Here is a 27936-nt window from a genome sequence, read left to right as displayed (position 1 = left end):
GAAAATTATCCAAAATCACAATCAATAAATTTAGAAACAAATGCAATTGGTCCCATGCTCATATCCATCACCACTATCATTTCATGCATAAAAAGGCACCAAACATGCAATTTGCAACCTCAAAGGACCAAACAGAATGATCATCATCAAATCCAAACCAAAACATTTCAATAAATTCCACAAAAATTCAAGTCTAAACATAACATATTCAATGAATAGCATATCAATTTTCAGATCATTTGGACAAGTGGAAGTAGGGAAATTAAATTCATAAAGTTCAAACAATTTCAAACAAGCCAACACAAGGCATCAACACAAGGCATCAACACAAGCATCAACTTCCAAAAATCATAAAACAGTGACAATACAAGATAAATGAATGGGATCAAAATCACAATGACTTATAATGTGTCTAGAATTCACATGTCAAATTTCACATCCATCCAATTAATGACCAGAATTTCACAAGCCAAATACAAACATGTGTCACAAACAATCACCAAATGACCAAGCAGGGGGGAAAATTCCAATCAAATAGGAAATGTCGTCAATAAATCCAGAAAAAATTCACATGTGTTCTTAACATCCATATGCTCCAACATGCAAAAATTCAACTCAATCCAATGTCCCTAAGCACATCAAATAAAATCATGAAATTCATCAAGCATGGTGTGACACAAATTGTCACACCTTTAATCAAAAATTCATATCTCATCAACCAGGGATCCAAAATTAGCAAACTATACATAAAAATCACCATCAAAGAGTCCAGAATAAGCACAAAAAATTTCATGAATTTATTTGGAAACATCATCATTTCATGAGTGATATGGCAAAACATGTACAAATTGCATACATCCAAACAATCCCTAAGCATTTTTAATTTCCACATGTGCACAAAAATATTAAAAATCATCATTAAAATATACACATCATAAGGAGCATGGTGAAAAAAACCTCACAAATTTTGGACAAAGGATGAATTATTTATGAATTTTCTAAGTCATGTATGAAATTGAAATGGAAATTGAAAAAGAAATAAGAAATAATACAAATAAATTGGAATAATGGCACATTTGTAATATTAAGCCACGCGACCAAAACGACGTCGCCTTCATTAATCCAGTGGCGCTACGCTATTGGCCAGAAACGGCGGTAAACAACAATTCAAACACAGCCAAGCGAAATATGGATCAAACGCGCGTTTCATCATCATCCTCAACAAACAAATTTCCAGAAAATGACGAAGAACATTTTTCAACCAAATGCTACAAACCATACACCATTGGAACCGTATAATCATGCACATCACGAATATGTAATTGGTTTGACCTAATTCTTCCTAGGCTAAGCAAATCGAACGAAAATAGACTGCACATCAAAACTTCAATTCAAGATTTCTCATCCAATACTCAACCAAATCAAAAACAAAAGCATCATGATAATCTACACTGAAAGATCTACAAAAGCCATATAATAGTTCATGCAATTGAGGAAATCGAAACTTTACCTCTTGGAGATGGCAGTGCTCGATTCTTGAGTTTTTGTGTGAAAGAAGGTGAAACAGATGAGGATCCAAGCTATGGAAGTTGAATGGAGTACAGGTCTTAGCTCAACAATGCTCCAATTGCAAGAATCTTCAAAACTCCATTGATGACCTTGAATGCAACAGTCCAAATCCAGCAAGCTTTGGCCACGAATTCAATGAAACAGTTCCTCTATGATGATGATAGAATGTAGATCCAAGAAGAACGAACCAAATTGATGAAGATTTCTTGAAGAAATGATAAAAATGTTGAGAAAAGTTTTGAGAATTTTGAGAGAATTTGGAGGGAAAAACAGTTAGATCCTTGAAGAATGTGATGTAATTAGCATTTTCTGTTACAGTTAAGGCTTTATACCACATGCTAATCCATTCCTTAATCCAAATTAACAAAAATCAAGTGTATTAGTGAAATGTGATTTCAAGTGAAAGTCCAAAATAGCCTTCTCCAAATTGGCAATGTAACAGTACCATGACAGTTCTCACAAGTTCTAAATGGTATTTGGAGTGTGTTAGAAAAGGCCTTGTGTGCAAAATCCTTGTATTTCACAAAGTCACTTATTTTCCCACCAATTTTCAAATAATCCACTTGAAAAATGACCTTTTGCCATGCTTATTTTTGATGAATTTTGACCATGCATCATGAAAGTACATGTGAAATGGGGTTTGCTCAAAGAAAGATCACCCAAATTGGCCATTCCATGTGAAAGTTATGCCACTTTGAATTTAGGCATTTTTGGAAAATGATTGGACCATATCTTGTCAACTATTCATGAGAAATTCAAGTTCTTGGACTTTTTGGAAAGGTGAGAGCAATATCTACAACTTTCATGTTGAACAAAATTTCATTTGAAGCATGTTTGGACATGTAATTTTGTGGTGAAAAACTTTCCATTTTTGGAAACTTTCATTACAAGTCACTTTCTATTTTTGGCAACTTTTCTCCTGACTTTATTTTCTTCCTTCTTGATGATTGAAATGTCAAATGAAACTTGTTTCAACATGAATGAAGTGTATCCAACTCTCTCCCACCTCAAAATCCATAAAATCAAGCACAGTTGACCATAGTTGACATTTTTGATTGATAGATGAATTTGACTGTGCACTGATCAAGCTGAGCCTCAAACTCCTGATGAAATGGCTCAATGATGAAACCCTAGCTTCCATAAGCTCAATATAATCATGTGATGATCCCCATATCCATTGTAGACCCCATATCCATGTCATGCCCTGATTGGCCCAATACAACTGATTAAACTGATTAGGGTTGACCAGTGGTCAAAACCCTAATCTCAAGGTATCTGATCAATCTCTTGAATCTCTGGGATGATAACAAAACCATGATGATGATGATGTATCATAGCAACCAAAATCAAGCTCAATCTCCTTGAAGAACATGAAACCCTAATCTGTACCACACATCCTCAGATGATTAATGATCAGTCCAATGAAACCCTGGCTTGCATCCTAACCTCTTATCTTCTGGCCAAGGCTTAGGAGGATAACTTGCTCAATGTAACCACATGATATGCAGTATGCAATGCCTAATGACCTAAGAAATGCAACGTAATATGTTAAGCTAGTCCCAAGAAAGGAGGGCAAATTTTGAGGTGTTACAGCACCCGACCGAATGCAGTTGCAAGGGATGGCTATGAAAGAGAGTGAGTCATTCAAAGAATACGCCCAGCGGTGGAGAGAGTTGGCTGCTCAAGTAGAGCCACCATTGTCTGAGAAGGAAATGACCGGTATATTTGTGGACACCTTGAAGGACCCATTCTTTGATCGATTAGTGAGCAGTGTCGCATCTGACTTCGCACATCTCGTCACGATTGGAGACCGCATAGAGAAGGGGTTGAGGGATGGAAAAATTCCTGGAGCAGTGACAACATCTAGCGCACCAAAGAAATATTCTGGAGGCTTCCCAAAGAAAAGAGAAGGTGAAACAAACGCCATATCCAGGAACTATAAAGGAAAGCAACAAGCTTCATTTGGTAAAGTCGCTGTCGTGGTACCTATACCCTATCAACAGCCAATACAGCAACAACAAATGTATCAACCACAACATCAACAACATCATCATCAGTAAAATACCGCACCACCAAGACAATTTAAGCCAAGACCTCCAAGAAGACAACTTGACCCTCTACCAGTACCTTATAGTCAGATATTCCCATATCTGCAGAAGGAGGGCCTTCTAACATTGAGGGAATTAAAACCAACTGTTTTTCCGTATCCACCTGGATACGACGCTAATGCCCATTGTGAATTTCACATGGGAGCACCTGGTCATACTTTGGAAAACTGTTTCGCATTTCAGAATCGAGTACAAGACTTGATCGAAGCCAAGGCCGTTTCTTTCACTCCAAGACGCCCAAACGTGAATACCAACCCTATGCCGATGCATAAGGATGCTTCTGTCAGTGCCATTGAGGAGAGTGATCAAGGCAAATTGATCCGTAAGGTTGAAGAGATTCAAACCCCCATCACCATGATAGGAGCACAATTGCTGAAGAGCGGTCTGATCATGGAAGAGCTGGTTGAGGAAGAAAACAATGAAGAGTTGAAGAGTTTTATACAACAAATGCTGGATCGAGGGGAGTTACAGATAACTTACCGTGTCAAGAGCAAGCGTCAGGAAGAGATAGTCGTGGTAGATATCCCCTATGATGAGGTCAAAGTAGAAATACCTATAAGCCCGTTGGTGATAGAGTTCCCAGCACCATTCGAATATAAAGATGTGAAGGCAGTCCCATGGATATACCAGCCCAGAGCTTTTAAGCAGGGGCAGGAAGATAAACCTTTAATGATTAACGAACCAAATGTCACTTCAATTATGGGGCCAGCATGAATGACGCGCAGCGGCCGAGTGGTCGCACCAAGAATTGCTGATACGTCTGAGAGAGCTAAAGGGAAGGAGGTTGCTGTCCAGACCCCCATTCCTAATCAGGGGATGCAAGACATGCACCTGTCTCCTAAAGTTGGTGTCACTCGTGAGGAGGCTGAGGAGTTTTTGAAAATAATCAAGAAAAGCGATTACAAGGTGGTGGATCAGCTAAACCAAACACCTTCCAAAATTTTCCATGTTATCTCTCCTACTTAACTCCGAAGCACACAGGAATTCGCTGTTGAAGGTATTGAGCGCCGCTCATATCACCAAGGACATAACAATAGAACAGTTTGATGACGTGATAACTTGTGTGACTACTGAAAATTTCTTGGGTTTTAATGATGATGAACTACCGATTGAAGGAAAGAACCATAACAAGGCTCTCCACATCTCCTTGAAGTGCATGGATACTATACTGTCAAGGGTGTTGGTAGACACAGGTTCCTCTTTGAATGTCATGCCAAAGACGACCTTGATAAAACTGCCAGTGGAAGGGATAAGCATGAAGCCCAACACCCTAATCGTAAAAGCATTTGATGGCTCAAGGCGAGCAGTGATAGGAGAGGTTGACTTACCAACCAAGATAGGTCCAACAATTTTTAATATTACATTCCAGGTCATGGATATACATCCTGGTTACAGTTGCTTACTCGGGAGACCCTAGATTCACTCCGCAGGTGCTGTCACCTCCACTCTGCATCAAAAACTAAAATTCATCACAAATGATAAGATGATTGTGGTTGGAGGAGAAGAAGATATCTTGGTCAGTCACTTAACATCTTTTAGGTATATCGAGGTGGATGGCAAAATCAATGAGACACCATTCCAATCCCTGGAAGTGGTAAACATGATGGTCGTTCAACAGACCTTGGAAGTCCCGAAATCCGGACCATCCATGGCCTCATGGCAAGGAGCTAAAGCCGTTATGGAAAGTGAAGATGCACAAGACTGGGGCAAAGTGGTGGAATTGAAAGAGAAACGAGACAAGTTTGGCTTGGGGTATGACCCATCATCACACAAAGTTGGTAACCAATCTGACAAAGAGAAGATTCCTTCTGTGGAGAAAACATTCACCAGCGCTGGCCATATCTTTGGCAAGCAGGTGGCAATGATCAGTGAAGAAGACCGCAAGGAGGGGGAGTCCAGCTGGATGCGTCAAGCCGCACCTAATGAAGAACTAACAAACTGGAAGGCTGTGGAAGTTCCCCAAATATTTCAAAAGTAATTTTATCATTTTAGACAAAACCATGTGCTCTGCCCAAGGCACAGTGGCATGTTGTAGGGCCTCCTTTATCTTTTTCAAGAGTTTTTATCATTAATGAAATGACATTTTTCATTCAAATTTTTGTTCCTTTTCTTTCGTTTTGATCTATTTACGAAAATGGCAATCAATTTTTTATGCACGCACTTTCTAAATAAACTGCATAAATCATAACATGCAGAAACACCACCGAGACTATTGATAACGACACTGCTATGGTCCAATATGACTTTGATTGTCCAATCTACCAAGCTGAAGACGAAGTGGGGGAAGATTGCGAACTCCCTGAAGAGTTGGCCAGATTACTCAGACAAGAAGAAAAGGTCATTCAACCACACCAGGAAGACGTTGAAGTTATCAATCTGGGAACAAAAGAAGATAAGAGAGAAGTAAAGGTAGGCGCAGCGCTTCAAGATACAGTGAAGACAAGACTGATAGAGCTCCTCCACGAATATGACGACGTGTTTGCTTGGTCATACCAAGACATGCCCGAATTAGACACTGACATCGTGACCCACAAGCTTCCCCTTAAAGAGGAATGCCCTGCTGTCAAACAAAAGCTAAGAAGAACTCGACTAGATATGGCTCTCAAGATCAGAGAAGAGGTGAGAAAGCAGTTTGACGCTGGTTTCCTGGAAGTCGCTAAATACCCACAATGGGTTGCCAACATTGTACCAGTGTCGAAGAAAGATGGAAAAGTCCGCATGTGCGTGGACTACCGAGACTTAAACAGAGCCAGTCCCAAAGACGATTTCCCATTACCTCACATCGATGTACTGGTGGATAACACAGCTCAATTCTCCGTGTTTTCCTTCATGGATGGTTTCTCAGGATACAATCAAATTAAAATGGATCCCGAAGACATGGAGAAGACCACGTTCATCACTCCTTGGGGCACCTTTTGTTACAAAGTAATGCCGTTTGGTTTAAAAAACGCTGGGGAAACATATCAATGTGCCATGGTGACCCTCTTTCACGACATGATTCATGAAGAGATCAAGGTGTATGTCGATGACATGATTGCCAAATCCCAGACAGAGGAAGAGCACATCACCAACCTGGAGAAACTATTCACTCGTTTGAGGAAGTTTAGGTTGAGACTTAATCCTAAGAAATGGACATTTGGGGTTCGATCTGGGAAGCTTTTAGGCTTTATTATAAGCCAAAAGGGAATTGAAGTAGATCTTGACAAGGTTCGAGCCATTCAGAACATGCCTGCACCAAAGACTGAGAAGGAGGTCCGTGGTTTCTTGGGGAGACTAAATTACATCGCCAGGTTTATCTCTCACCTTACTGCAACATGTAAACCAATATTCAAGCTTCTGGGGAAGAATCAAGGCGTGGAGTGGAATGAGGACTGTCAGATAGCCTTTGACAAAATCAAAGAATACTTGCAAGAGCCACCAATTCTAATGCCCTATGCCGAAGGAAGACCTCTCATCATGTATCTAACCGTGCTCGATGAATCCATGGGTTGTGTATTGGGACAACAAGATGAGACTGGTAGAAAATAGCAGGCCATCTATTATCTGAGCAAGAAATTTAATGATTGTGAGACCAGATATTCACTACTCGAGAAGACTTGTTGTGCACTCACATGGGCTGCTAAGCGTCTCAGGCAGTACATGCTAACTCACACAACTTGGCTGGTATCTAAAATGGACCCCATCAAGTACATATTCGAGAAACCAACTCTCACTGGTAGGATTGCTCGATGGCAGATGCTGTTGTCAGAATATGATATCCAATATGTTACACAAAAAGCGATCAAGGGAAGCATACTAGCAGACCATCTTGCTCATCAACCACTGGAGGATTACCAATCTTTGAAATTTGACTTTCCAGATGAGGATATCATGGCTGTTAAGGATGTTGAAGACTCCGAACTAGAGGAAAGCCTCGAGCCAAGAGCAGGCTGGACGCTCATGTTTGATGGTGCCTCAAATGCAATAGGCCATGGAATTGGGGCAGTGCTGATGTCTCCCAAGAATTTCCATCTATCATTCACCGGAAAGCTCTGTTTTACCTGCACAAATAACATGGCCGAGTATAAAGCTTGCATACTAGGGTTGGAAGAAGCTATTGAGTTGAAGATCAAGATACTAGAAGTATTCGGGGATTCCGCTTTAGTCATACATCAGATCAGAGGCGATTGGGAAACAAGACATGCTAACTTAATTCCATACCGGGACTATGTGCTGAAGTTACTCCTAAAGTTTGACGAAATCACTTTCTCTCATATTCCTCAAGAAGAGAATCAGATGGCAAATGCCTTAGCAACTCTGGCCTCCATGTACAAATTAATATGGCCCAACCATCAGCCTCATATTGATATTAGGCGTTTTGACGAACCTGCTCATTGCCTGACAACAGCAAAAGAGCCAGATGGTAAACCCTGGTTCTTCGATATCAAACAGTATCTTGAGAAGAGGGAGTATCCGGCAGAGGCTTCCAGCCTTGACAAAAGGACCCTTCGGAGGTTGGCATCAAAGTTCCTCTTGAATGGAGAGGTATTGTACAAACAAAACTACGACATGGTTTTGTTGAGGTGTGTGGACAAACATGAAGCAGATCAACTTATGAGGGACATACACGAAGGTTCTTTCGGTACGCACGCCAATGGGCATGCCATGGCCAAGAAGATTCTAAGGGCAGGTTACTACTGGTTGACGATGGAAACCGACTGTTATCATTACATCAGAACATGCCACAAGTGCCAAATTTATGCTGACAAAATACATGTACCGCCTACCCCGCTGAATGTCATAGCATCACCTTGGCCTTTCTCTATGTGGGGCATCGACATGATTGGAATGATAGAACCCAAAGCATCAAATGGACACAGATTTATCTTGGTGGCCATAGATTATTTTACCAAATGGGTAGAAGCCGCGTCCTATGCGAATGTCACAAATCACATAGTCGCGCGTTTCTTGAAAAATAACATCATATGTCGATATGGTATTCCCAACAAAATCATCACTGATAATGGGTCCAATCTCAACAACAAGACCATGGATGAGTTATGCGCAACATTCAAGATCGAGCACCACAACTCATCACCCTATCGACCTAAGATGAATGGGGTTGTTGAAGCTGCAAATAAAAATATCAAGAAAATCATCCAAAAGATGGTTGTTACGTACAAGGATTGGCACGAGATGTTACCTTTTGCGTTACATGGCTATCGCACGTCGATACGAACTTCAACAGGGGCAACCCCTTATTCCTTAGTATACGGTATGGAAGCAGTTCTCCCTATAGAAGTAGAGATCCCCTCGATGAGAGTCCTAATGGAGGCTAAGCTAGACGAGGCGGAATGGGTTCAATCAAGGTATGACGAGCTCAACCTTATTGAGGAGAAACGCTTGAAAGCGTTAGGTCACGGTCAACTCTATCAGAGGCGTCTTAAAAAGGCATTCGACAAGAAAGTTCGTCCCAGGGTGTTTCAAGAGGGAGATTTAGTACTGAAGAAAGTCTTGCCCATTCACAAAGACTCTAGAGGGAAATGGACACCAAATTATGAAGGCCCATTTGTGGTGGTTAAAGCCTTTTCAGGAGGCGCTCTAACTCTAGCAACTATGGACGGTGATGAGTTGCCGCTTCCCACCAATGCTGATGCTGTTAAAAAGTACTTCGCCTAAAAAAGTGGAATAATAAAAGCCGCTAAATCGAAAACCTGAAAGGGAGATTTAGGCAAAAATGGCTATCCCGGTGGATCGAAAACCCAGAAGGGCGATCCAGACAAAAATTAGGGATAAAAATAAAAGAATTTGACCCGTTGAGTTGAAAACCCGAAAGGGTGACTCATGCAAAAATGGGTATCCCAGTGGATCGAAAACCCGAAAGGGCGGTCCAGGCAAAAGTTAGGGATTAATTCCAAGGCAAAGAGTTGTACTTACAAACATCTGACATACCCTCGAAGACAAAGAATCAATCTACCTCACTTTTCAAAAGCAAAGTGCTTGGGCTATCAAAGACATAAGGATCATAGCAGTGTGGAAACTCAATTCTCATTGCCATTTTGTTTTCTATGCACAACAATTACCTTATTAAGGAATTGCGTCTTTATGTACAATCACCCATTCAAGGGTCAAATCAATAAAAGAGAATTTTTCTCAACAAAGTGTGCCCAAATCATTTTATTTTATTTTATCTGTTTGTTTGCAAAAAACCTTTTATTTTTGATAAACATCACTTTTAAAAACTATTGGAGAAAATAAAATGCATGTTTGAATAAAGTGGTAAAATTGCTTTTTAAACAGTAAGCGGACGAATCCTTTAGTCCTCAAGATTCACTCTTGTCTTTCATAAAGGTGCAAGACTGATTGCAGACAACTATGTTCCTTTCAACTACTGATTCATACCTCTCATAAATGTACTCACGGTATAGCCAGACCGGGGCAAGGCTTCATCACCTTTCCAACAGAAACATTGATAAATCATGGACGGAGTATCGCGTGTCGAAAAGTTTGAATCTTTCAATGACTCGGAAATATTCCCAAAACCACCTAGCAGGGGCATTAAAATTTGATTTCCATTGATAGCCCCAATGATAAAAAAATCTATGATGTTGGCATCATACCTCAAAGAGAAATGTCTTAACCGGGGCATATCCAATTACCCAGTTGTATTCCTACATGCATCACAAGCATCATTTCATGCATAATTTCCTTCCAAACAAGGAAATTCAAAAAAAAAAAACAATCATATCAATCGTCAACATACTCATGCATAACACTCCCACAAAATGGAAATTTCAGCAAAATAAAAATCATTCGCATTCCTACAATCAAATATCCCCAGCAAAATTGCATACTTGCATACATCCCATGCATTATCCCATGCATGGAATTCCCACCTAAAGTGGGGACATTATACAAAAAAAAACAAATATAAAATAACAGGATCCAAGGTCATTCGTATATGTCTCAGACATTCCTCATTTCCAAATAAAGTTATTACCCTACATAGGCTCGTAGGGTTATTTCTCAGCAAATCATTTTTCAACTTTTTTAAATAATGATATTCCCAGCATTTTTCTTTACAGTCATTGCTCTCAAAGCAGAGGTTACCCTAAAAAGTCTCTTATGAGCTTTTCCCCTGCAGAGCATTTCTAAGTAAATCTCCCAAAAGGAGTCTTTTCAAAAAATTCCCCCAACAGACGAATATTCGAGATACTGCTTCATTTATCTGAAGAATCTCATTTCTCTATTTGAGACACTGCTCTAAGTATCCTCGGAGAGTCTTAGATTCAATTAAAGTATTTTTCCTTTGCTGGAATATTTTAATTTTATCATATAAGATGTTGTTTCGACTCGATACAGAGAATCTCATTTTTACTGTTTGAGATGATGCTTCATCAATACGAAGAGTCTCATTTCAGATTTTTTTAGAGATACTGCTCTAAGTATCCTCGGAGAGTCTTAGATTCAATTAAAGTATTTTTCCTTTGCTGGAATATTTTAATTCTATCATATAAGATGCTGTTTCGACTCGATACAGAGAATCTCATTTTTACTGTTTGAGATACTGCTTCATCAATATGAAGAGTCTCATTTCAGATTTTTTAGAGGTACTGCTCTAAGTATCCTCAGAGAGTCTTAGATTCAATTAAGGTATCTTTCCCTTGTTGGAATATCTTAATTCTATCATATAAGATGCTGCTTCGACTCGATACAAAGAATCTCATTTTTACTGTTTGAGATACTGCTTCATCAATATGAAGAGTCTCATTCCTGATTTTTTTTAGAGATACTGTTCTAATATCCTCGGAGAGTCTTAGATTCAATTAAGGTATCTTTCCCTTACTGGAATATCTTAATTCTATCAGATAAGATGCTGCTTCGACTCGATACAGAGAATCTCATTTTTACTGTTTGAGATACTGCTTCATCAATATGAAGAGTCTCATTTCGGATTTTTTAGAGGTACTGCTCTAAGTATCCTCGGAGAGTTTTAGATTCAATTAAGGTATCTTTCCCTTGTTAGAATATCTTAATTCTATCATATAAGATGCTGCTTCGACTCGATACAGAGAATCTCATTTTTACTGTTTGAGATACTGCTTCATCAATATGAAGAGTCTCATTCCTGATTTTTTTTAGAGATACTGCTCTAATATCCTCGGAGAGTCTTAGCTTCAATTAAGGTATCTTTCCCTTACTGGAATATCTTAATTCTATCAGATAAGATGCTGCTTCGACTCGATACAGAGAATCTCATTTTTACTGTTTGAGATACTGCTTCATCAATATGAAGAGTCTCATTTCGGATTTTTTAGAGATGTTGCTCTAAGTATCCTCGGAGAGTCTTAGATTCAATTAAAGTATTTTTCCCTTGCTGGAATATTTTAATTCTATCATACAAGATGTTATTTCGACTCGATACAGAGAATCTCATTTTTACTGTTTGAGATGCTGCTTCATCAATATGAAGAGTCTCATTTCAGATTTTTAGAGATACTGCTCTAATATCCTCGGAGAGTCTTAGATTCAATTAAAGTATTTTTCCCTTGCTGGAATATTTTAATTCTATCATATAAGATGTTGTTTCGATTCGATACCGAGAATCTCATTGTTATTATTTGAGATGCTGCTTCGTCAAAATGAAGAGTCTCATGCCAGATTTCCTTTATATTATTCTAGCATCCTGGAAAGTCTTGAGATTTAGCTAGGGATGTCATTCCACATATCTCGACTAAGATATCTAAAATACTATTCTGATGACTCACAGAAAGTCTGGGTTGTTCCATTTTACTGTGGGATAATGTCTTTTGCCATTTCTCACCGCATTTTCTTCATGTATTTTCCTCCTTTCATTCCCTAGGACAAAATTTGGGTCTTCTTGTATTTAATTATCTCCCACCGCGAACGCATAAAGACTGCTGCCATTCTTACTTTCCGGTTTGAGGTAATTAAATAGGGGCAGCTGTCATACCCCAATTTTGGCCGGGTAAGAAAAAAATCTTCAACCAGCATTCACTATCCAATGCTATAAGACATATATCTTATCTTAAGACATAAGCTTCATCTTAAGGTTTCTCAGCCCTTTGGTGACATCAAGTCTTCAAGGACACTTTCATCTGTTAAAGATTCCTTAAGAAAATATCTGTTGCGTTTGTCTTACTGAAGCATGGGATGGTATGTGCATTTTTGGCTAACAAAGCCCATTTTGGTTTACCTGTGAGACCTCTTTGTTTCAAAGGCCCATTTCCATAAACGTGTCCATAATTTAAAATATGGTTTGAATCTTTTTACATTACTAATTCAAAGTCCATTTGATTATTGGTAAGGTATTAAGAGTCATGGATATTTTTATGATCACTCATCATTAAACCCATTTGTACGTCTCAAATACATCTGCCAAATCTCTAAACCATTCATAAAAAATCCTTAAACTAAACTTGTATCTTTTCTAAGTGAGTATGTTGGTTTTAAGATTAAGATATCACATGCACGAGTATTTAATTGGTTTTTAGGATCAAAGTTTGAAAGTGCAACATTTTTGTGACCTGTTTTATCTTAGGAATTTTTGGCACATTTTATTTTTGATAATATTAATGTGTTAAAATCAATCAAATTAAAAGTCCATTAAATTGCATTGTTGAGCCCAATCCATTTTCAATTTAAATTATAGTAAATTTTCTTTTGATTAATACTATTAGATTGTTAAGGCAAGGTTTAAAATTTTTAAAAAAAGACTAATTGCACAAATCATGTTCGAAATAATGTTCCAAGTGATATTCCAAATCATATTTCAATTAAGTCCAAATGTTACAAGTTACCCTAATAGAGCTTAAATTAAAATTATAAAAAGATCTTGCTGATAATCCCAAAAAAAGTAGTTACATAGTTCTCCAAAAAAAAGGAAGTTTCAAATTAAATTTAGATATTAAAGAAACTCCAAATAATCCAAATTTACACAAAAATCCAAAGGAGCATTTGATTAATTTACAGGTTACAAAAACAATCTAAAATTCTGAAAATAATTGAATGGAGTCTAATGGTTTGAAGTAGTCTTCAGAGACTTTCTCCAAAGCCAATGGTCCCTTCGTGTAGTGCCCCAACTCAAAAAGCCAGCGCCCCTTTTCAATCAATTCAACATCACTTCACCTGCAAATGCAAAACCAAATTCAAAGTTAAAAAAAACTACTTATCAAAATAAGCACTTAAAACAAACTGGAAAATAAACCATTAAATAAACAGATTATTTGGTTACACAGTAAACCAAGGAGAACACTCAAGAACACTTTGCAATATCCACATCAACAACCTTAAATCCATAAGGTAATTATCCCACAAAATCTGAAAAAAGGATAACTTAACAAGTTATCTCAGAACCTCAACATTCATCACATATATAACAACAACAAATTAACAGTAAAAAGAACGTTTTGATAAAAATCCAGAAGAAATTTTCAAAGTTTTTTTCTCTGTTAACTCCAAAGAGACAACACAGTAAGAGATTTTCTCAAAAAAAAAAACCTAGAACACAACAGCAAACACACAGAGCAAAATTTCTAAGGAAAATCCTAGAAAGTTAACAGCAACAACCGAGCAATTCTTTTTCAGAACCCAGAATATATAGTAACAATATATTTCGAAAAAAAAACCTAAAGCTCATTTTTTTCATCAACCGCTCAAACTTATCACCAGAGTTTGAGCAAGGTTGAGCTATAAGCTGAATCTAAAGCAAAGGAGGAGTAGGAGGCAACTCTAAAGGAATCAGAAGATAATTACATTACCTTCGAGTTTGTCGCCGGAACCACGTCAAAATCTCTCCGTGTAGGTAATCTTGAGTTTCTTCTTTCCCTTTTAATTTTGTCTTGATATAGAGCTCTTCTCGTTGATCCTTTTTCCTTTGGTAATTTCTTGAGACTCTGTAGATCTTGGGTTTAATTTCGTTTTGTGCGAATTGGGTTTTCTATTTTAGGGTTTCCGATTTGGGTTTGTGGTTGGGATTTTGTTGTTTTTGTGGCCGGATCCGCAACCGCGAGCGTGAATAAAGGGGAGTTGGTATTTGAGATTTAGGTTTTGAGTGGTGGTTCGTCGGAGAAGAAGGTGGCGCCGCCGCCGTTGGCCGGCAACCGCCATCTTCTCCGGTAGGTTGAAGTCAGAGGTGTTTAGAAGTTTGCAGAGCTTGTGTTTGCTCTGAGAGGAAGAGAGAAAGAGAGTTGTTTTTTGACAAATGAAACGCTTAAGCGCTTTTCTGCTGGCTTTAGGCGAAAAGGGCTCCCTCATTGGGAGAAACTTGTTTTCCAGCGGTGGGCCTCCAGTCCAAGCCCAATTGAGCTTTTATTTATTTTAGCACCCCATTTTCGGATGGGTGACCCCTGTTCATTTTATTTTATTTTATTATTATTTGTTGTATATTTCGATTGGTTGGTTCTTTTTTAGGCCCATACTGATTTTTTTTAGAATGTTAATTAGAAAATATTTTAGAATTTAATTTGATTTCTTTTTTAGGAATAATTGTAGATTAATTATAATTATAAGGTGATTTGGAATTATTTTAGATTTTTTAATTTAATATAGAATAATTTTAGATTTTAATCTTTGAAAATATTTTATAGTTTAATTAGATCTTTTTTTAGAAATAATTGTAGATTAATTAGAATTATAAGTTGATTTAGAATTATTTTAGAATCTTTAATTTAATTTAGAATGATTTTAGATTTTAATCTTTGAAAATATTTTAGAATTTAATTTGATTTCTTTTTTAGGAATAATTGTAGATTAATTATAATTATAAGGTGATTTGGAATTATTTTAGATTTTTTAATTTAATTTAGAATAATTTTAGATTTTAATCTTTGAAAATATTTTATAATTTAATTAGATATTTTTTTAGAAATAATTGTAGATTAATTAGAATTATAAGTTGATTTAGAATTATTTTAGAATCTTTAATTTAATTTAGAATGATTTTAGATTTTGATCTTTGAAAATATTTTAGAATTTAATTAGATCTTTTTTAAATAATTGTAGATTAATTAGAATTATAAGTTGATTTAGAATTATTTTAGAATTTTTAATTTGATTTAGAATGATTTTAGATTTTAATCTTTGAAAATATTTTATAATTTAATTAGATTTTTTTTAGAAATAATTGTAGATTAATTAGAATTATAAGTTGATTTAGAATTATTTTAGAATTTTTAATTTAATTTAGAATGATTTTAAAATTTAATCTTTGTTAATATTTTAGAATTTAATTAGTTTTCCTTTTTTAGAAATTATTGTAGATTAATTAGAATTATAAGTCGATTTAGAATTACTTTAGAATTTTTAATTTAATTTAGAATTATTTTAGATTTTAATCTTTGAAAATATTTTAGAATTTAATTAGATCATTTTTTTTTTAAATAATTGTAGATTAATTAGAATTATAAGTTGACTTAGAATTATTTTAGAATTTTAATTTAGAATGATTTTAGAATTTAATCTTTATTAATATTTTAAAATTAATATTTTGGATAATATTTTAGAATTGAGATTTTTGATATTGTTTTGAGTTTTAATTTAATGATATTTTTATAAATTGTTTAAACTTTAGTTATTTGTTTTAGATTTAATATTTTATTGCAATTCTCTTGATTATTCCATGTTGATTTCAATTAACACCTAATATTTAACGACCGCAATTAACATCTAACTCTTTTAAATTCCGCTTCTAACATTTATTTTTTATATTTACTTTATATCATTGTACATCCTTCATCTCATCTTAAAATGAACCTAAAAATGATAAAGACTTAAAAAATACAAAAAAAGATTATAATTCCCATGCCAACAATTCAAACCATTTTTTTAAAAAAAAAAAAACAAATAAAACCTCTCGATTCAAAGTCGAGCCCATTTTTCAAAACACCTATGTAAGTCGATCGCTTGTAAAAGCATCGCCATCAACCTCACATGGCTTACTCTTGGGCTTTCTTACAATGAGACCTACTCGATTTTAATTAATCGATTAAATGGACCATTCACTAAATAAATTCAATTCATTCACAAGAATGCAATTTTTAAAACCTCGATCCGACATCGAAAGTTAAATTAAAATACTTAATCACATCTAAACGACACTCCATTTGAAAATGAAAAGGGGGATGGTTTTGAGTTTTCAATCCCTCTCCTCGATTATTTGAATACGAGTTTTCTTACTCGGTTAGTCAAATGGTCGTCATTTCTAATCCATTTAAGCAAAAACAAATCAAATCCTTTTATAACAAGAAACTAAAAGGGAGATAACTTTGAGTTTTCAATTTTTCTCCACGACTATTTGAATACAAGTTCTCTTACTTGGTTATTCAAATAATTGTCATTCCTCTACAAACTTCTAAACCCGATTAAATCAAGTAATTTTCATAATAAGCTAAATGAAAAAGGAGATGACTTTGAGTCTTCAACTTCTCTCTTCAATTGTTTGAATACGAGTTCTCTTACTCGGTCAGTCAAACAATTGTCATTTTTTACAAACATACAACTTAATCAAATCATTTTCATAACAAACTGTACGAAAAGGGAGATGATCTTGAGTTTTCAATTCCTCTTCTCAAATGCTTGGATATGAGTTGTTTTACTCAGTCATTCAAGCACTTGTCGTTCATTCTAAAAATACATCGACCATACATAAACTTATTTTTATAACCACTTAGATGAAAGAGAAAGTGGTCTAGAGTTTTCTATTCCTTTTCTCGATTATTAGGATACGAGTTGTCTTACTCGATTATCCGAGTATTCATCATCCATTTAAAACACCTTAATTATTATCAAATCTTTTCTATAATTAAAGATGAAAAAGAAAGTGGTCTAGAGTCTTCTATTCCCTTTCCCGACTGTTAGGATACGAGTTGTCTTACTCGACTATCCGAGTAATCGTCATCCGACCAAAAACATCTCGACCAATCAAAACATCTGACATATTAATCCAACTTGTCACCCCGTGTGGCTGAAACTCTTTTCAGAAAGAACACTGTTAATCCTTTCTAATGCGCACAACAAACTAAATGCTTAAGCCTCCGCCGAGAGTAGACAAGTCAACGTTTAGCCTTTAGGATGCGATCTAAACAGTCGTTCATTAAAAGACACCAACCAACCGTAGTTCCCCGAACTACGAATGCTCTGATTTCCTTATTTAAGGATACGTAGGCAGGAGATTGCTGTATCTTCGCGAGCACACTAATAAAAAACCTCTCCTTTCCCTTTCTGAGATTCTCATCCATTTCTATTTTCAATATATTTATAACCCAAAGATAACAAACAAACATAAATTAACACTTGAAACACACATTAGAACTAAAAGGTTCCCGTTGAGTACAACGGACGCGAGGGATGCTAATACCTTCCTCTTGCGTAATCCACTCCCGAACCCGAATATGATTGCGATGACCATTATTCCATCTTTCAAAGGTCTTATCGATATTTTCCTATTCCTTCATTGGAATAAATAAAGTTCGGTGGCGACTCTGTTCGAACGTAATATTTTCCGCGACCATCACGAGGAATCGTATTTTTCGAGATGCGACAATATGCTGACTCAATTTTTTAACAATTATCTTGCTATTATTCTACGTATGCCGAAGTTAATATTTTTTCACAAAAATTTAACGGAAAAGACTAACTAAAATAACGTTTCAATTTCTAACATGTATTGTTTACTATATTAGTTAAGAAATTAAAATGCAACCTTAAAAAACTTTTGAAATTAAATCTATAAAAAAACATGAAACAAATATTTATCAATGATACTTTAAAAAAAACAAGATGCAAATAATTTTTTATAAATATCATTTTAAATAAGGCGGTACAAATATTTCTTACTAATAACTAAAAAAACATGACAAAAATTTAAAACAGAAAATCAAATTCACTTTACATTTACAACCTAACTATTATAACGGTCAGAATTATTTCATTCAATTGTGTTATGTGTATGTTGTCCAATAAAAAACATGACTCATGCTACTTTTATTCTTTAATTTTAAATTGTATTAATTAAATTTCATATTACTATTTTTAATTAATTAAAGATGACATACTTGACATAAATTGTAAAAAAAAATATTTAAGATAATAATATTGGTAAGTAACCTGTGCAATTCGTGGAGAAATAATTCCATAACTTTATTGTTATGCAATTTTGATAATTTCAGTGCATTTTGAATATATATGAGAAAAAAATGATGGTTAGAGAGAGATAAAACGAAAATTATGAAAGTTACATAAATTTAAAGTTACTTAATCTTAGTATGCAAATCGTGCTAATTGCACAGATATTTCCATAGTCTAACCTTAAGTAGAAATATATATATATATATATATATATATATATATATATATATATATATATATATATATATATATATTATATATATATATATATATATATATATATATATATATATATATATATATATATATATATATATATATATATATATATATATATATATATATATATATATATATATATATATATATATATATATATATATATATATATATATATATATATATATATATATATATATATATATATATATATATATATATATATATATATATATGAATAATTTCATGAAATTTAACCACTCTCCAAAAAATACTAATATTTGTTTTATTTCAAAATAATTTTTTTTAAGAAAATAAATATTAATCTTAATTTTCAATGCAATAATTATTTTTTGTATTACACTACTTTCAAAATAACATATTTAATAAAAAAACACCAATAATTAATAAAAAATAATTAACTAAAATAATCATTATTTTTCTTAATCATTTGAGTTACTACAAAAATGGATGGAAACTTCAGAGATGAAAATGCAAAAAAAAAGGTTAATGAGTAAAAGTTGACATCCTAGATAAGTCCAATCGTATGGATAATCAACAATGCATCTATCAAAGGTCATAAAAAGCATTTTTACAATATTTCTGAGTTTTATTCAAAGACGCCTCAAATTCCTTCACCATGTTATGAGAATAGTCTAACTCTCGAATCGCATTGCAAGAATAACCTTAACATAAAACAATGTTGTCCAGGAAGATGTCAGGGTAATATCAATCTCCTTTATTCCTTAAGACAATGACAACACAATTTTGACCAATATGTGGGGTTAACCGAAAGGTTGCACATCGTTCCCCATCTCCTTCAAAAGGTTACTTGTCTTGAAAAGCTCATCCAAAAACCAATCTTGCTTAATCACAAGGGCACCAATGCGTTTCTAGAGCACCTTTTTCTCCCTCTGAAGGTGATTTAGTAAAAAGACATCATCTTTACTTGTGGAGTAGAAGGAAAATCTTTTTGAAGCTCTACGTGCGAGATCTCCCACATTTCTTTTTTACTGACGACTTTGGCCTTGCTCGAGAAATGAGCATAATCCTCTTCAAAAATGAAAGATAGGAACTCCCTAGCCATTCAAGGATCCGAACGAGCTAGAAGAAACGACAACATGTTGGTTAAGTTCGATGACAAACTTCTTCTGGGACCTAACCTTCCCAAGTCCGGTTATACTCTTCAAGGAATTTTGGGGACCAGTTCATTGACACGGGATGCTCCTTCAACCTTCTACCTATAAGGTCCCCCTAGACGATGATATTTGGTGATGGACGTTGATTACTTCCAATAACAGGTCGAGTAAGGAGGTGTAGGGCTTTGGCTGCATTGGAAAAAGAGGGACAAGAGAAGTTGTATCAACATGACTCCCCGAGGCATGGACATGCTCGAAACTAACAAAGCAACGACCTTCGGGAGCACAAAGATAACTCTCGATGGCTTCCCAAGGCTAAATAATCTTCGATAACATTTAATGTCGCGCATAGTTTTCACCTTAACTAACATTTGAGGATTTACATGAGCTAACGTTTGATGATTCACCCAATGCTTGGGGGACTCGCGTGTACCTGAGAAACTCGTCCAAATAAGAAAGGGAAAGTAAACTAAATCACTTCATCTTTTCAAGCCATCGTGCTTAAGGAGCTGTGTATTGATATATTTATAAAAAAACCTACAAGAAGCGGCGTAAATGGTCCACTAAGGGGAGACGACATAGTGTGTCACCCACACTTGCCACATAGCCGCCTATTTATTGGGACAAATGCCTATTTCTTGACCGTGTTGCCCGTTTCCTGGAATGCCCGTTCATGGGAATTGGAAAGTAACATGTTCGGGACTTGGAGTAAAAAAGAAAGATCATAGTCTTTAGAATAATATGAGAGTTGACTATCTACTCCCCACTCTCCTAGAAGCAATTACTACTTAGACCCTGAGATTTCTATAAATATCTCAACCTAGAGTTGAGGAGGACATTCAATTCATTAGAAAAAACACCACAAAGATAACTTCTCAAATATTTCTACATGACTTTACTCTAATACCACAACAAAACATCTGACAACTCTTAATCTCTAATGATTATTATAGTTTTAGCAAGTATAATTTCTTTTATTTCAAAATAAAATTAATATTTTTCTTAATTTTTAATGCAGTTAATCATTTTTCGCAAAACACTATTTTCATAATTATCAAATCTAATAAAAAACACAAAAAAAATCAATAAAAACAATTTAATAGAATAACAATAATTTTTCTTCATTATCACAAGTGTATAAAAAACTAAATGACAAATAACCCAAAATAAAGGACAATATTGTACTGTTGTTCCTCCCTTGTCATCCCATGAACTGCAGTAACAACACAACTCAGTTTCGCAACACTAACCCAACACCTTCATCACAGCCGTCCATCTCTATCAGGACCACCCAACACGCATACACCGTGTGCTTCCTCAATCTTTCTCCTCCTCCTTCATCTCGTCTTTCTTCTTCTTCTTCTTCTTCCTCTCAATTTCGCTTTTTGTCTCTAAATCCTTTCCTCTTCCCTTCCTCACAACCTCACAAGATCCAACAACGCCAACGATAATGGTCGAATCCTCTCCGACCTAAACCCTACCCCTTTTTCTCCAAGGTCTTTCTTCTTCTCTTTCCCTTTTCATCTTTTCTATTTTCTTCATCATGAAACCCTTAATCTGCGAGCATTAACCTAGAACTGTTCACGAATTTTATTCAGCTTAAGTTCAATTCTAGTAATTCACCGCCGATTATATGGTCAACCTTCTTCACTGGATCTAGGATTGTTCGTATTTTCTACTAAATTAGGGTTTTTATTTTCCCCAAATTTTTTTCAATTTTCTTTTCCGAATGTTCGATTCTCTCAGCTAGCATAGTTTTGTTTGATAAATCATAATCACCCCACTTCAAACTTGAGTTTCTTCGATTTGTATTAAAGTTTTGTTTTTTAGGTTTTATTGTTTTTTTTGTTGTTGCTGTAATATTAGCTGCTTGATATTCATAATTAAAGCAAGCTTGAAGATCTGTGATGGGGGAGGAAAGTTCCGATGCAATGAACCTTGATTTGAATCTGGGTCCAGACCCAGAACCACCAACTGGGTCCATAACCAATGAGGCTTTGAACTTGGATGATTGGATTGAGGAGCCTCTTCAGCGAATTAGCGAAGCTGCTGCAAGGCTTAGGGGGAGACAGAGGTGGAGATGGAGGCAACTTCCGATTTCTCCACCTTATCCTCAACAAGTTCATCGCATTCTACCTCAGCCTTATGCTCAAGTTCATCAAATTCTACCAGAGCCTGCGCATCATATTTATATCCCACCTGAAGCTCGCAATATCTCTATTGAATTGAACAATTTTTTGGTCAATTCGGGTAATGGTACGGGGTTACAGGCTGGAGAAGGAAGTGTGGCGGCTGTGGAGAGAATGGAGGAAGAGGAGGAGCCGTTGAAAGCGTGTGAAAACAACAATGGTGTTATGGAGGATGAGATGTCACAGAAGAAGGATGATGTTGAAAAGACTGGTGGCAATGATGGGGACTTTTTTGATTGTAATATCTGTTTGGACCTGTCCAAGGAGCCTGTTTTGACTTGTTGCGGTCATCTGTTTTGTTGGCAGTGCTTATATCGATGGTTGCATCTGCATTCAGATGCTAAGGAGTGTCCGGTTTGCAAAGGGGAGGTGACAATTAAGAGTGTTACCCCCATCTATGGTCGAGGGAACAATGCTCGTGTTCTTGAGGAGGATTCCACTCTTAAAATTCCTCCTAGGCCACAAGCAAAGCGTGTTGAAAGTCTGAGACAAACCATTATGAGAAATGCTTCTGCACTCCCTGTAGAGGAGGTGATTCGGCGTCTTGGAAACAGAATTGATCTCACTCGGGATCTAGTTCAGCCAAATGAAACAGAAAATGCCCGTGGAACAGTAGAGAGAACTACTTCCTTGCTAAGTAGGTTTTTGACATCTCGAGGCATGAGGAGAGAGCAGAATCCTGTGGCACCACCGGAAGATGTTGCAGGTTTGAATCAGAACAATGTTAATGGCGCTGACTTGGGAGGGGATCACCGCAGGGTGCAATCTCTTTTGCTTCGAAGATCACAATCACATAGAGCCACACTTTCTAGTCTTTCATCAGCATTGACTTCTGCTGAAAGGTTGGTTGAGGCATATTTCCGTAGCAATCCATTAGGAAGAAACCAAGAACAACCACCTACTTCAGTTGATGACAGAGACTCCTTTTCAAGCATTGCCGCTGTCATAAATTCGGAGAGTCAAGTGGACACTGCTGTAGAAATTGATTCCATGGTAACCTCTTCTAGGAGGAGAGCTGATGCTTCAAGATTGTCTGATGTGGACAGTGGAGATTCTCGTGCTCCAAGGCGCAGACGTCTGAACTAATAAAGCATTCTAGATCAAGTTATTACTATTCTATCATATCATGTAACACATCATAATAATTTTCCGACATCTATGTAAGTTCTCCTTGCTTTGTGATGGCCTTGTAATTTGAAGCATTCACCTTTTACAAGTTTTGGTAGATTTAAGATTTCAGAGTAAGATCACTTCAAGTATAAGAATGTCCTTAAAGGGTTCATCTGTTTAGAGACTAATCATCCAAAAACTAAACTTTCCTGTAGAATAATCATGCTGAGTTAAAAACTTAGTATATAGAAGTTATTACCCTGAAGTCTTTATCTGTTTATATTACGCGACCTGAATCGGTCATGCCTTGTAGTCAAACAAGCATCATTGTTTATAGGACAAAACTTATGCTTTACTTGGCTGATATTCTCTCTGCCGTTCTGCAACTATTGGTGTTCTTATTTAGTTCTTTCCATGTTGATTTTGTCTTATCCTATCTTCTATGATGATTGATGTTAGGATTTGTATGGGATCTCACTAGTTCATTATGAAGAAAAATCTATCTATAGAGAATCAATACTTCTAAGCATACTTATCTTCTTTGTAATTGTAGCACCATTTTTTGTTGCTTGGATTTGGCTTTGAATTTTTGTATCCACCTAACTTTTTAAAATGCCCTTTACTGTTGATATATAAATCTTAGTTAGTAATGCATTTCTTCTTGTATTGGTGGTTCATCAAAGCTGTTTTACACATTTTTTATGCATGATTTATTGTTATTCAATTGTGCAGAAATATTTCATGGGGAAAGGTCAATGGCAATTCAGTCTCCTTGTTTTCCTTGTCAACAATGTGGTCCAAGTTGTGTTTTCAGCAAAGTTGTTGTAGACAGTTAATTGTAATAGATAAAACTAATAAGCCTAGTAGTTACTCATTTGTTTAGGATCCAAAAACAGTTATTTGAATGATCAGTTGTCCATCTGCTAAGTTTGCATCATCCTCAAACCCTGCACATTTTAAAAATCATCCTATCGCCTCATTTGGATATTAACATATGGATAAATCTCATGTAGTGATATCTATCTATATGAACTCAATTAGGGAATGCCAAAATGAGTATATCTGAATAGTAGTATCAAGATACATTATTCAAATACTAATATACGGAAACCCTCTTAACACATGTTTTATTAGAGCTTTTATATTTCACATTTCTTCTGCCATACGCTTGTCTAACTAATATACAGAGACCATCAATAAATCAAACAGTATAATTTAATACATGCCAGTATGCCACTTTTTTTATTTTATTTTATTTTAAAATAAATTCAAATTTTTAAAATAATTTATATTAAAGATATTATCGATACTCAACTTAAACTCAAAACTCATGGATATTAAAAGATTTATTATTATATTTTATGTATGTCAGCATATAAAAGATAGACAATGGGTATTTGTCTGCAAATATTCGCCTTCCAAATAAAAATAATTTGTCTACTACAAATATAAGATATGAGAAGAATCAAAGATAGACAATGGGTATTTGTCTGCCAAGGGAAATATTCCCCTTCCAACTAAAAGCAATTTATTTGAATATATTTCAACAAAACATGCAAGCATAAGACTCATATTCTATACACTTATTACATGAGGTAAAGTTAGTTAAAAATATAATCCCTTACACACACCCTTTGCAAAAAGTACATCCAATGAACGTGTTGGATAGAGATGTTTAAGAGGGGAATAAAATGAGCATACTTAACATATCCTTCGATAAAGATAGCCTGATGATGAATATTTTAGTAATTTATGATAATTTGTACTTTTAGTTGTAAATTCAACAATTAGATGTTTTTGAATAAAAATAAGTTGGGTCTGGTGAATGTATACAAATGTTGATTTGAAGAAAGGTCAACTTGTTGGAATTGATACAACAACACTCGCAAGTAACATGCGGATTGAATTTGCCGTTGTAAAGCTTGAACTAAAGCAATATAGTTCTTTTTGTTGAGAATGTATCAAATGTGAGTAGTGTGAGTAATAGTCGCATTTTGGTTGGAAATGTGGAGACTTGAGTATTTATAAGTGAGAGAACCCACCCACCTATCATCTTAAGGTTTCGGGTGAATATGTGTGTGTCTCTCACAAAGGTGTTACTCAAAAAAAAAAAGTCCCACAATGTCCAATGCTCCCCAGTGAAAAACTCCCCCAACAAATGATATCAGAGCCTTTGGTTCGAGAAATGGATCGACTTACTTGTATCGAAAGTCAAACGGCGCCAGTGTGGTGAATAAGAAACATTCCGTTGAAGAGTGTCAATGACGGCAATATGGTGAATAAGAAACGTTCCGTGAGGTACAAGATTTTGTGGAAGTAAGAAGAATTTTCACTTGAGGGGGAGCATCGTGGACTCACACTTGAGGGGGAGTGTTGAGAATGTATCAAGTATGAGTAGTGTGGGTAATAGTCCCACATTGATTCGAAATGTGGAGACTTAAACATTTATAAGTGAGAGAATCCACCCATCTATCACCTTAAAGTTTTGGGTGAATATGTGGTGTATCAAAGAAGAAGATTGTTATCACCCACACAATAACAATGAAAAGAGATGAACAATGGAGAAAGAAGATAAAGAACGATGACGGAGAAGAAGAATTTTCTGTAGAGTTTCTCTCTGCCCACAACCCGTGGAAAAACTTCTTATTCACTTTGCAATTGTAAAATTCTATGAATACATTGTTATGAATACAATACTTCATTACAAGAATAAGGGTTACTCCCTCTATTTATAGATTTAGGTTAGCTTGCACCCCAAGTCAAAGCCCAAAACTATAAAAGTCCAAAATAGTTAACACTACTAAAAATAGGCCTAAGTCGAAATCCCGTGTGAAGCAACATGTTTTGACACTTCGGCATAATAATACAACTTAACACATTAGGTGATTCAAAACTTCCTTGCTTCTGTCGAGCAACCTGTTTCGACACAAGGAATTACAATTCAACACACCACTTAATTCATTATGTCTAAGTTATCTACATTCATCATAGCTCTTAGTCTTATGAACACTTTGACCTGCACTCCCTTCGCCATGATATCTGCAATTTAATTCTCAATTCTTCAGTGTTCCATATTCATCTTCCCATCTGCTACCTGCTCTCGAAGATAATGGAATCTCATTTTGATGCGTTTGCTTCGACCATGTGCTATCGAATTCTTCGCCAGATTGATAGCTGACATGCTGTCAATCTTCATGGTAATTGCTCCTTGACTCTTCGCTGTTATTTCTTCGATCAGATTCACCATCCACGTTGCTTGACATGCATAAAGAGAAGCAACTATGTATTCTGCTTCGCACGACGATAATGCCACTACTGGCTCCTTTCTCGAACTCCAAGCAACGGGTGTACCACCTAGCATAAATACATAGCCAGCTGTGAATTTTCGATCCTTAGCATCACTACACCAACTTGAGTCGGTGTATCCCACTAGTTTGAATTCTTTTCCTTCATCAGCTACAGGAAACAAAATGCCATAATCGAGAGTTCCTTTCAGATACCTTAGTATCATCTTCGCCGCAACTAGATGTGATACCTTTGACTTCTGCATGAATCTACTCACCATACCTACACTATATGCTAAGTTAGGCCTTGTGTGGCAAAGGTATCGAAGTGACCCAATAAGTATTCTATATTGGGTTGGATCGACATCATCTTCATTTGAATCTTTCGATAGTTGTAATCTAGGCTCAGCTGGGGTCGAAGTTAGGTTGCAATCTTGCATCTCAAATCTCTTGAGTATTTCGCCTGCATACCTTCTTTGATGCATCATCAAACCTCTACCACTCTTGTAGAATTTGATGCTTCAAAAAATAAGAATTCCCACAATGTTCAATGCTCCCTAGTGAAAAACCCCCCAACACTTTTCAATCAAATGTTAAGCCAACCCTTCTTATTAGTGAACTCTATCGCAGACGTTGCACCAGAGAATTTGGCAATAAGAGAGTTTGTGACACCTAAAAATAAACGATAACACAAGAAAACTATCCTCATAATCTTTGACAATACTACCACAAACAGAGGGCCTTGAATTATTTAAAGACGCAACATCACAACTAAATTTAATCCAACTACGAGGAGGCAACTTTCAAATAACCTCAATAATCTGTTGTGCTTTAGGAGGTCGTAATCTGACTTTGATTTGGAAGCACTCTCCCTTCGATGACCTCTCTCTCTCTCTCTCTCTCTCTCTCTCTCTCTCTCTCTCTCTCTCTCTCTCTCTCTCTCAAGAATGCATATGATTTAAAGAGAAATCAGGGAATTTTGAAGGTTTGGAGCAAGTTTGTGTGGTCGGAATCGTTTATGGTGTGGGGGTTAATTTTAGACAAGATCCCTACAGATGACTAGTTAAAAAAGAGAAGCTTTTCTTTCCCCTCCAAGTGCAGCCTTTGTAGTAGCTTTGAAGAATCTGCTCAACATTTGTTTTTCGACTGTCAGTATGTTGCTAAAATATGGATTTGGCTGGTCTCCGCTATG

The 27936-nt window shown here is 35.8% G+C and overlaps 1 protein-coding gene and 1 long non-coding RNA gene across 2 annotated transcripts; one reads left to right on the top strand and one right to left on the bottom strand.

Moving 5' to 3' along the window:
• Positions 1-13493: 13493 nt before the first annotated feature.
• LOC127126216 (uncharacterized) lies at positions 13494-14898 on the bottom strand. The gene is made up of 2 exons (XR_007804932.1): positions 14438-14898; positions 13494-13805 (listed from the first exon to the last, which is right to left on the bottom strand). It is a non-coding gene; the product is annotated as an uncharacterized LOC127126216 (long non-coding RNA).
• A 6417-nt stretch (positions 14899-21315) lies between these two features.
• LOC127126215 (uncharacterized) lies at positions 21316-24397 on the top strand. The gene is made up of 2 exons (XM_051055103.1): positions 21316-23510; positions 24193-24397. The coding sequence occupies exon 1, from the start codon at positions 22069-22071 to the stop codon at positions 23434-23436; it is 1368 nt and encodes a 455-aa protein (XP_050911060.1). The 5' UTR covers positions 21316-22068; the 3' UTR covers positions 23437-23510; positions 24193-24397.
• Positions 24398-27936: the final 3539 nt, after the last annotated feature.

Source organism: Lathyrus oleraceus, chromosome 3, assembly GCF_024323335.1.
Source record: "Lathyrus oleraceus cultivar Zhongwan6 chromosome 3, CAAS_Psat_ZW6_1.0, whole genome shotgun sequence".
NCBI lineage: Eukaryota > Viridiplantae > Streptophyta > Magnoliopsida > Fabales > Fabaceae > Lathyrus > Lathyrus oleraceus.
This window is presented reverse-complemented; position numbering and strand designations above follow the sequence as displayed.